This window comes from Arachis duranensis, chromosome 1 (assembly GCF_000817695.3).
Source record: "Arachis duranensis cultivar V14167 chromosome 1, aradu.V14167.gnm2.J7QH, whole genome shotgun sequence".
Lineage (NCBI taxonomy): Eukaryota > Viridiplantae > Streptophyta > Magnoliopsida > Fabales > Fabaceae > Arachis > Arachis duranensis.
In genome coordinates, this window is record NC_029772.3 from 20,447,015 (window position 1) to 20,458,851 (window position 11,837).

Sequence of the window (11,837 nt, forward strand, 5' to 3'; positions counted from 1 at the left end):
TGTTACCATGCTGGGGACCTCTGGTTCTCACCCATGCGGATTTTGTGGTTTTCAGATGCAGGACATAAGGTTTCCCGCTGAGGCATGCTGGAGACTTCTAGATTTGCGAAGATCCTTTGTTCTCGGGACTATGTTTTGGGTTATACGTTTTGCTTAGATACTTTTATCTCCATTAAATAATACAAACTGAGATGACTCCTCTTATGGGGGATTTTGGAGAATAGGTTTCTGTATTTGTGTCCATTTGGGTTTCCTTTGGGGTTTTCTTTATTTTATCATATGTATATATTGCTATGCTCGGACCGGTTATCTTCGCAGCCGGATTTTGAGTCTTGATATTCCTGTCTTTGACACTCTTTTGTATATATATAATCTCGCGTTGGTTATCCTCGTTCGTTACGTTATCGATCGGAGTGTTGCGCTTTCGAGTTGCGATTTTTGTTTACCCCTTCTTTTTACAAAGGCTCCTAGTTATAATCAATCATTCATACTACTATACGTACTAAATTTTTATTTTAGAGGTCATAATACCTTGCCATCTCTGAATTATGACTTAAGCATAAGACTCTGTATGGTAGGGTGTTACACAAAAAGGTATTAGCGTAGTAGTTCTTATTTAGAATCATAGAATCAGAAGGAACAAGTTCACAGGAAGAGACTTTACTCACATAACTGTTGGTGTGGAAGGAAATAATGTTGCTGCTATATTAGATTTTTCTCTTTTTTTTTAAATGATTATTCTTTTATTATCACTATCATAAAATTAATTAATTTATGTTTGAGAAAAAACAACAAAGAAATAAATGACTGAAACTTAAATTTGAAGGGGAAAAATAAAAAGATAAAGATATGAAATAACTCCCTTGACAATTTCTGCCATTCTTGCGAATGAAACAGCAGTTACTAGAGTCTGTTGCAGTGACAACACGCATCACTCCCCAACATATCCACATTATTTCAGCAATGAGGAAAAAAATTTCTTCCTCACAGTAGCACAACGCTACAAAAATAAGTAATTAAAAAGGAAAAAGAAAAAAAGATTATTGATTAAAAATAGTAAGAGTGTATTGCAGAAGCCACCATGAAGATGGCAAAAGATAGAGAAAGCAAAGGCCAAAAATGTTGATAGTCCATTCCCAATAAATGATAAATCACAAAAATAATTTAGTATTTATAAAGATTAAATAATAACAAAAAAATGAAAAATACTAAAAATTAATGGTTTGAAGAGTTTTTCTAAGCTCATCGTTACCCAAGGCAGATTATACCTGGTAACCTGAGTAGGAGCAGTAGAATGGGCAAGAAAGCGAGTACGATCCTCTATACTTGTCAGCAAAATCAAACAGCTGCAATGAACATGCATGGACAAATTAAAGAACGTAGTGTGTCATATATATAGAGCTAGAAAATTCTTCACCACGAAAGATTCATATATAATAAGAGATAATGAATTGTTGGTTATTACTGATTTAGAGTGGGTTAATAGGGTTGATGAATAAGTGAGATCTATTTTCTTGAAGGCAATGGAGGCAGCAGACACTGCCCAAAATAGACTTACACCGTTACTGGTTTGCGGGTTCCACTTCCTGATTTCCATGCTCAAAGGGGGAATCGATAACCATCATAGTGTAAAAATCATGTGTAGCTTGTGTTACCCAATTCACTCCAACTCCTTCCACACACCAACTCATCATAATAATTATACTAATCACTTCAACAACTGCTTCTACCATAACCCATCTCTAAAACCATTTCCTCCTCATTATAATAATAAAACAACAGGTATTTTGTAAATACAAGAAAAAAATTAACTATTTAATAATAAGAAGTTAAAATAGGATGCCAAGTATTGAAAACTTTCCTTATATATGTTTAGATATGTAGAAGAAGAGGAAGAAGGAAAAAGAAAATAAAAATAACCGTTTTACATATACTTTATTTTCTGTTAGTTATAATAATAATAATATAAATCTAGAAATAAAGATACAATCTTCTCATTTTATTTTCTGTTAGTTATAATAGAACCTTGTTTTTTGCAGTGGACTGAGGAATGAATGAAGAAGTAAAAGTAGAAATGAGACGATCTGATAAAAGCTGAAACTTATAACAACCAACTATATATTAGTTTCACATACAATACTTCCCCTGTTTCCCAATTGCTAATTTCAAAATATTAGCACTACAGCATATACTTTATATATAAGCTAAAATTCAAAATCATAATAAAAGAACCAAAATAAAATGGTACTGCACAAAGCTATGTATGTAAAAACAAGTTTAAGTTCAACTAGAAGATTTAAAATACACATGCAGTTCCATTAAACGCACACAGTGACAGTAGAGTTGCCTCAACACTAATGCTCACATACAGCAACAAATTTCATATAACCAAAAATTAGGATTCAAAACAGAAAAATAGAAAAGAAAAACAGATGTAAAATCATGAGTACCTGCAGAACAATGATCAGCGGTGATGAACCCTAGCAGAAGAACGCTGGCAAATTGAAACTCGAACTACAAGCAGAGAGAATCAAAGCTCAAACGCGTGTCAAGACCTCCATTCCCATCCTCGAAGAGAAGAAGACGAAGATGAAGATGATTTAGCAGCACGTCAATGTCTGAGGAAGATGAAGATGAGGATGAATTAGCAAAGAAGAGCACACGTCAATGTCTCCTCTATTGCCATCATCGAAGAGAGGAAGATGAAGATGATTTTGTGCTTATAATTTAAAAAATTAGGGTTGAGATTTTGTCTCAGACTTTCTTTCAGTAAAAGGAGAAGAAGATGATGAAGTGAAGGCCCGTGGAGGAAAGGGGTTTTTTTTTCCTTTTTTTTAAGTTAAAGTGGGAAAAAAATTTTGTTAAAATATTTGGAGAGAAGCTTATAATTTTAAGAAAAAATATTAATTTATTTTAGACAACATTTATAAGTTGATGTTTATTAAAAATTTTAAAGCAACTTTTATAAAATGTAATATATGAATACAATAAATGTTGTCTATTTAATTTATTAAAGCAACATTTTTATTATGTTTTTTAATTAACTAAAAAATAACATTTATAACATGTTGATTTAAAAGAGTTGCAATAGTCTTATTTTTTTACAACAAATATTAAGAGTTGCTTTTTATTATTTTAGACAACACTTTTTAAGTATTGTTTCGAATATATGTTGCCATAGATCAAAATTGTTGTAGTGAGACTAACTTTAGTAGGTTGGAGTTTAGATATAGGCAAAATTAAGTTTAAGTTCATTCTTGTTTTATGCTTATTAAATGGTTGCATGGAAGCATTATGATTGCAATTTTTACAGGAAAAATATAGTTGTATACCATTTACATAAAATTTCTAGCAATTCGAATATGTTTTATATTTACTAATGACTTGTGTTGATTGTTTGTAGAGAATTCTTGGCTTTTTTTTTTTTGTGAGACAAAAGTTACTCTTGGCACAATAGTAAAGCATAAAAACTAAGGATTTCAAATGGAAATATATATAGTTCTTTTTCTTTTTATTGAAGTTGGAGAGAAAAGATGTATGTTTTTTTGTTTAGTTTATGTGTATTTTGATTTGAATTGACAATTGTAAGTATATATATTTAAAATTTATTTAGTTGGATTTAAAACAACTTTTTAATTTAATATATATGCAATATATTAGCTTATTAGATTATCTTTTCTTTCTATCTATTAAATTTAGTTTAAATAATTAAATTTTATTAGAATGTTCTATATATCTTTTAAAAAAGACAATCTCAAATAAATTTAGATAAGTGTTGTTTTAGATATCTGAAAAGGTAATTCAATAAAACTTAAACAAGTATTATTTTAAATATTAAATAAGACAATACTTCATACATATTTTTACATTAGCTAAAGGACAACTCGTGAAAAGTGTTGCAATAATAAATTATTTCGCCAAGTGTTACTTTTGAAAACTCTAAGGCAACCCTTATTTAGAGTTGTCTTTTATAGAAGAAAAAATAACAATTTTTAAGAGTTGTTATAAAAGGAATTCTTTAATGCAAAAAAAATGTTGCCTATATCAAATGTAACAGTCGTATAACCAACTCCCAAAAAGCGTTACATTTTGTTGAAAAATATTGCCTTTAATTAAAGATAACATTTTTTTTATTATAGACAATATTTTTAAAGAGTTACCTCAACCCAAATTTATTGTATCGAATCCACTTTAGACTCAAAATAGAATTGGAAAACATTGTCCCCCAAATCCAATACCTTTAATCCTTGTGGATGTGACCAAGTCATCGCTGCCTCTATTGTGCCCACACTAAACCTTCTGTCAGCCAGAATTCTCCGGACTTAGAGAACAAAGTTGTAAGCTTTCCTCCACAACCTCCTCTCCAAAATGAATGACATTCTCTTGCTGATCTTTATCACCCGTATGGGCCTCCGTCCTTCTACCATCCCTGGTGTCAGCCATAACCTCTAATAGGTACTCAGTTTGTGTGTGTGAGAACCCCTTAACGTAAGTGGCAAGGGAACTCTGCCAAGGAAATTCTAGTAGAGCAACTTTGACTTAAGCGGCGTTATTATTATTATTATTATTATTATTAGTTGCGATGTCTGTGCTATGAAATATCTATTTTAAGCCGCATTATATCAATGGATGAAATGATTATCACGGGCAATGTTTACTTAAAATTTCAAGATCATATCAATTAGGAGGTAGGATCTCGTAAGCCACGCGCCGTTTACTTAGTCTCCAGCAATGTTACGTTAAATCATTAAGAAATGGAGGAAGCTTTGTCCAAGTCATGATTAATATTAGATTGTTGCATGAATTGGAATATATGTTACGTCATGCCAATCCCCTTCAAATATGACAGTAACAGAACTGCAGGAGGAAATAAATTAACAGGCGGCTGCTATTCTCCGACGGGATTTTTTAAGATAAATAAATTAATTTTTATGTTTATACTTATATAATTTTTTAAATTATTTATATTTAGATAAAAAATATTTTTTTGTCCCTAACATTTTTTAAATTTTTTAAAATTATCTTTAACATTTAATTTAATTCAATTTTATTCTTAATATTTTATATAAATTTTAATTTTATCTTTAACAGTCAATATTAATACATATTTTTCTTTCAATTTTAACCTTGTTTAAAATTCTAATTTTAACTCCAAAGCTTTTTTGGATATTATCCAAATCGAGCAAGACGAAACCGACCCAAGTCCCAAAGAACCCACCTAACCCGTGATTAGAAACTCATTCACTGCCTAACGCCAATTGAAAGTTTCATCTTTTTCTGTCGTTCAGCCGCACTATGAGTATACATCATCAATATCACACAGAGAACAGAGAAAAAAGGAAAGAGAGAAGAGAAAGGAGACGAGAAAGGAGCTGCCAGCCACGGACTGTCGTGGTCATCGAATATTTTGGATATTTTTTCTTTTTCGGTTTTGGATAATTTTGTTAATAGTTTTAGATGAGTCTTTCTTAATTTTCGGATGTTCTTTTTTTAATATTTTGCTCGATGTCTTGTGTTTATTAAATTTTGAATGTTTTTTGTTATGTTTTGAATATTTTTTTAATTAAGCATTTTTAGAATGATTTTTTAATTTTTAAAACGAATTTTGATTATTTTAAAATAATTTTTAGAATTTTTAAAATGATTATGAAATTTTTTAAATGAGTCTTTAAAATAATTTTAAGGTTAAGTACTTAAGAATGATTTTAATCCTTAAGGTATAGGCTGAAAATTTTTTTCGTCTCCAATCTTTTTTTGCATACAAAATCATCCCTAAGGTTTAATTTGGTTTTAAAATCGTCCTTATCTTAGGGACCAAAATCTACGAAAGAGCGGTAGAAGCGGAGGCAAAAGTGGATCGTGGACAGTTTCTTCTTCTTTTTCTTTCTTTTCTTCTTCCTTCTTCGCAAGAGCAAAAATACTCTCTTTCTCTTTTTCTTTTTTTATTTTATAATTTTTTTGTTACGGATAATTTGGTCCAAAATTTTAATATTTAAATAAAAAGGACGATTTTGTATGCAAAAGAATGTTGATAATGAAAATTTTTTTTGACATATATTTTAGGGACCATACTTAACGCATAATTTTACCATGATCTTGCATTGGATGTTTGTTATTATTTGGTTTTAGATATTTTTTTATATTTTAAATATTGTTTTTATTAGATTTGGATGTTTCTCTTGATAATTTAAATTCACTTCCCTCCAAATATTTTAGATTTTTTTATTACGTTTCACATGTTTCTTTTTGTTAGAAATTTTTAAAATTATTTTAGAAATTTTAAAATGATTTTCAAATTTCAAAATAATTTTACAATGATTTTGGAGGTTTGTTATTATTTAGTTTTAGATAATTTTTTTAGATTTTTTTTATTAAGTTTTTGATTTTTTAATGATATTTTGAATCTATGTTCTATAAAAAAAAAATTTAAAAAAATAACTACTTGGCTGCAACCATTATTAATTATTTAACGGAGTTGATATGTTTTTTTTTAGGGGTTTTCCCTCCCAATTAACCCATATCGAAATTTCTTTTCCCTCAAAAGTTCATTTAAACATTTTCTGTTTAAGCCTGACCCATCTTTAGTCTCTACACAGAATGTTTAATCCAGAATTGGAGGAATTTCTTTATTGTTTGTTTAATCCAGAATGTGATTAAGAACCTGTGCCATATCCAACTACATTACTTTGACCACTCATTGGTTTTCTTATGTCACTCTATACATTATCCACCCTCGCCGCCGACGGTCAAGACAAAAAGAAAAAAAATAAAAAAATAAAAAACATTTTGAATTTCTTGCTGAGATTCATCACAACATGGCTGCCCGCACAGTTTGGTCGTTGTCTTTTATTGAAATTCAACCCCAACGTGCCATAAATCTATAGGATCAATTTGAAGAAACAATAAATGAAACAAATAATGAACAACAAGATTTTAGATGTACAGATTTTTTTTTGGTGTCTTTAGAGGTACAGATGTTGATATTATATTAAAATTGAGTAAATTTAATTTAATTCAAAAATTTATTAAAGAAATCATAGATATTTTATTATTATAAACACTTTATATATCATATTTTTGAAAAATATAAAATTTGTAATAATAATTGTTAGATTTTTAAATGTGTCAATTTGTTTGTTGGCTGAGTTTTATTCCCTTCCAACAAAACCGAAATACAGAGTATTGTTTTCTCCAACTTATTCCTTGACTAAAATCGCCTATAAATAAATAGAAGTAACAAGTATCATACCTTGTCATAAGTTAATTCACAACTATATCTATATATACATCTTCTTAGCTAGCATATTCACTACAAAACACAAAGCTTTATACATACTCTTATTTGCTTTGTGTCATTCTGAATTTGTAATTTTTGTATAACTATGGAAGCTTATTATTATTCTACTTCTGATTCTTCTTTTTCATCATCCAAGTCCATGGTGGAATCAAAGAGGGTAGTGAAACCTGCATACCCTTTTCAACCGCATTCCATGCTTCATTCAGTGAAGAAATCTCAAAGCAAGCCGTGGAGGAATAAGTTACACGTGGCACCGATGCCGCCGAGACCCGTCAAAGTTTACGAAGTGGACGCCGTGAACTTCAGAGAACTCGTTCAGCAGCTTACCGGTGCACGTGCCATGGAGCAGTTCATGAAACCACCTCAGAGCGTGGCACGTGCTGAAACTGAAACTATTTTTACTAATAGTTCCAATTCCAATTTTGCTGCAGAAGCAGAAGTGTGCACTAATAATAATAATGATGATGATAGCTGGTACTCCAACCGGGGTTTCCAAGATGATGGGCTAATGGGAAGATCACCTCCTTATTATAGTAATTTATGGTGTAACTTCCCACCTATTAGCCCAGGAATCTTGAGTAGCTTGGAATCCAGCAGGATTCTGTTGGGGCTAGCTAGTAAAATCGATTGTGTGGATAGTTGAAGGATTCAACACACACACTGTTATTCCTTTTAAAATTTCAATTGTAAATCAGCAATTATTTCTGGACTCTGTTGTAGAAGAATAATGCTGCTGATTCTCCAACTATTTTAGTTATATTTGTCTATTGTTTGATTTTATCCTGATTTTGTGTAATTGCTAGTGTTTTAATTTGTTGTTTGAGAAATTTATTTTATTGCGTTCTTCCTACCTAAAACAACTTCTAATTCTCATAAGTCATAATTGCTTATGTGTATATTTATGCACACATTTTGAAAGAATTAAAATTTTAAAATAATTATTATCTATTTCAAAAATCAATATGATATTTATTACAAAAATATTACGTGTATATTAAAATCAGTTAATAAAATTAATTATTGTATATTTGTGTATAAATGTATATATAATTTAAGTGTTTAACTCATTTTTAATATGTGTTGTATAATTTAATATATATTTTACATCGAACCGGATTGAACTGTCCAATTTTGTGAAAAATCAAAGAACCGACAATTTTGAATAAACTGTCCAATTCGAAGCTCTCCTTTTTTTTCCTTAGCCAAAAACGACGTCGTTTTGGGTTTTATAAAAAAAATAATGAAATAAACACATAAAACACTCGAATCTACCAGCCACATCCCCATCCCCATTGACCCATTCCCCCTAACCCTAATCCCCAACGGCGCCCATTCCCCAGTAAGACAGCAAGCCAGCAACCCCTCTAGGCTCCAACCCCGCCGGCTATCTCGTCGTCTTCGTCTCTCCGGACACGGTGTGGCTCCGAAGACTTCCTTGCATGTCGCATTTTGGCTCGCAGCCTCGCAGGTCGCCTTCTTCTAGCAATTTTTGTTGAATTATGTGCTGTTGAACTATTATGCCATTGTGCATCTGTTTAGTATAGTGACTCTGAGTCTTTTTGTCGAATTATTTGCGGTTGAACTACTATGGTGTTGCTTTTAAATGTGTGTTGAATTGAATGGTTATTTTCAAGTTGAATGCAACTATTTTACTTGTGAGTTAAGTCATTGTTATTCATTCATCAATTTCTCATGGTTGTATGTCTTAGTTAGGTACCAATCTGCTCATAATTTAAATTATTCGAAAAATTTAGGCTTGAAAACATGTCGATAAAATTGGTTTTATGTCCAAAACAAATTTTAGTGAATGCATATATGGTTGCTTTTGTCTTGCTTAACAGGAACCCTTTGAATTGAACTGTTGGAAATAGGTTATGCTCCCAACATTGAACAATTGATGTGAATTTTTATTTTGTAATAACTTTTGTTTTATACTTTTGCTATTATATTTTTTATTTACGTGAAACCGATTTATCAATTCAACTAGTAATTTATTGGTTGAACCAATAAACTAGTGAATTAGTAATCTGACCAGTTTGATTATCGGTTCCGTTCTTACAACTATGGTATTAACTATTATATCAAATTATTCTCTTTATTTTTTATTCTTCATGGTATTTTTTATTCTAGTGCGGATATGAGTTTTATTTAAAGAATTTATCATTGATTAATAAGTTGTTGCATACATAAGATGAGATTTAAATCTTAAACTTACTTAAATGAATGAACAAATTAACTACTCAACGAACCCAAGTTAATTTATATTTATTTATTATGCGGAATGTATAGCACCCTATCACACAGAGCTTTACGCTTAAGTCGTAAAATAGAGGTGGTGTGGTATTACGACCTCTAATACAAAATATATACTTAATTATATTGAAAAGAATATAGTATACGAGGAGCCTTGAATAACGGATAAAGCAAAATCGCAAAATAAAAAACGTAACACTCAGAAAACATGGTTGCTTGCGAAGAAATCCAAAATTAATAGGCATCACTAAATAGGAAATAGCAGTAGAGAGACAAGAAAATGATATAACAAACTCCTAACTCAGCCTGCGAAGTTAAGGCTGGCCGGAGAATATTTACATACATATATACATACCCCAAAAATTCCAAATACAAAGATAACTCTAATTCTCCATAAACCTCTAAGACGTACAAGATAAAGTAGCTGTTCGGAGAGTTAAGTACATTTATAAACATAAACTATAAAACCCAGAAACTGCTCCGCTACAGAAGTCTAGACGCCTACCAAGGAGCCTCTCGACCTGCATCTAAAAAAAACAACATAGTATGGGGTAAGAACTAGAGGTTCTCAGCATGGTAAAGGTATCACGCATATAATACATAAGGTCTTGGGAATACGAGAGGCAATCCTAGAACGCCGACACTCAGATATCAAACTTAAAGAACTAAAACAGAAACCATAGAAAAGGTTGTCATCTACGGAGTTCTAAACCTAGCTTATACTTAATCTCAACTCTAAACCTTTCCACCTTTCCTCCGTTCTTCCATCTCTGGAGAGTTTGCAAAGACAGACAAATAAACAATTACAAGCACAGGTAGAACACAAGTAGTGTAAGTAGCAAATATAACAGTTAACATATTATATTCAATTAGGAATTTCCAAATAATGCATAGCAAACAAATCAAACAAAATGCACATGATGTATGCCTACCCTATGGCTGATGAGACTCATCTGTCGATTATCAAGCCAACCCGACAAGTCCGGTTTGCAAAACCCTTGGACTGTCCCTTGTAAGACTCCGAATTTTTGAAAATTAAAAAAATAAGTTATTCACAATTTATTCTATTTAATCAAAGTTATATTTTCGAAAATTTTTACATATAAATCGAGAAGTAGTATTCTTAAAATTAATTATATTAATTAAATTTATTTTTAAATTAATACTCTATCCTAACTCTAAATCCCCAATTTTAAACCCTAACTTCACTAACTCTAACCCCTCTCACCTGAATCACACACGTACCCCTCACTCCCATTCATCCCTAAATTAGCCACGTGTAGCCTTCCTTCACTGCCACACCACTTCCCTTTCTCCTCTAAAATACTAGCACACAACAGCAGCAAAAATTAGAAGAGAAAGAAAAGAAAGAACGAGAGATCTGAGAGTGAAGCTGCGACAGGAAAAAGAGAAGAGAAGAGGGAGGAGCTGTGCCACCACCGCTGGCCTTGGGCTCGCCGTTCATGCCCGTCACGTTGTCGCCCAGCTGCGTCCAACCCACTGCCAGTCGCCGCCATCGTCGCCAACCACAGAGGAGAGAGAAAGAGGCAAATGCGAGGAGAGAGAGAGCACGGAAGAGGGAGAGAAGCCACGCCAGCCTCTCGCCGCCGCGCCGCATCGCCGTCCAAGGGAGGAGGAAGGGAGGAGGAAGGCCACCGCCGCTGTCCATGAAGCCATCGTTGTTACCGTTGCACGTGAAAGGAGGAGATGACATTGCTGATTTTGATTCTGTCTAAGCCTGCATTGTCGCTGGAATCACAAAGGGGGAGGAGAGGAAGGCCGCTTGCATCATCATTCCAGGTGCCAGGGAAGACCGTCGCCGTTGAAGGATCCACCGCTGCCGATCCCTAGCTATCACTGCCGTCGGAGTGATCGTGGTTGCCGCTGGAGAAGTGTTATGAACGCCGCTGCTACTGAACTACCTTAGTCACAGCTTCGGTCCCATTTACCCACCACAGTTTCATCTGTTCTTGTCTTGGAATCAGCACTGCCCTTGTTCTAGTTTCAATTCCAATTCTGCCATTTCTGAGCATGTAATTCCTCCATCCTTGCTCTGGTGCCATTTTATTTTTCTGCTATGATCTTCTTTTAATTTTGATAGCATATGTCCCTATCTTAGTTCTGCCAAGGTATGTTTGAAAATTAAAGTTGGTACTGCTGTCGCTGTCCTGGTTGCGTTGAAATCGCTGCCGCTGCTGCTATAAGTTTAGACTAAGCTGGGATTGTTGTGTAAGTTCGGTAATTGCAACATCGAGGTAGGGAATATTTTATTAAATTAAATACTTTA

The 11,837-nt window shown here is 32.5% G+C and overlaps 1 protein-coding gene across 1 annotated transcript; it reads left to right on the forward strand.

Moving 5' to 3' along the window:
• Positions 1-7,320: 7,320 nt before the first annotated feature.
• LOC107481744 (uncharacterized) lies at positions 7,321-8,093 on the forward strand. Its single transcript, XM_016102052.3, has one exon. The coding sequence runs from the start codon at positions 7,383-7,385 to the stop codon at positions 7,938-7,940; it is 558 nt and encodes a 185-aa protein (XP_015957538.1). The 5' UTR covers positions 7,321-7,382; the 3' UTR covers positions 7,941-8,093.
• Positions 8,094-11,837: the final 3,744 nt, after the last annotated feature.

Coding starts and splice junctions, on each gene's coding strand:
- LOC107481744 (XM_016102052.3), top strand. CDS start 7,383: ATGGAAGCTTATTATTATTCTACTTCTGATTCTTCTTTTTCATCATCC.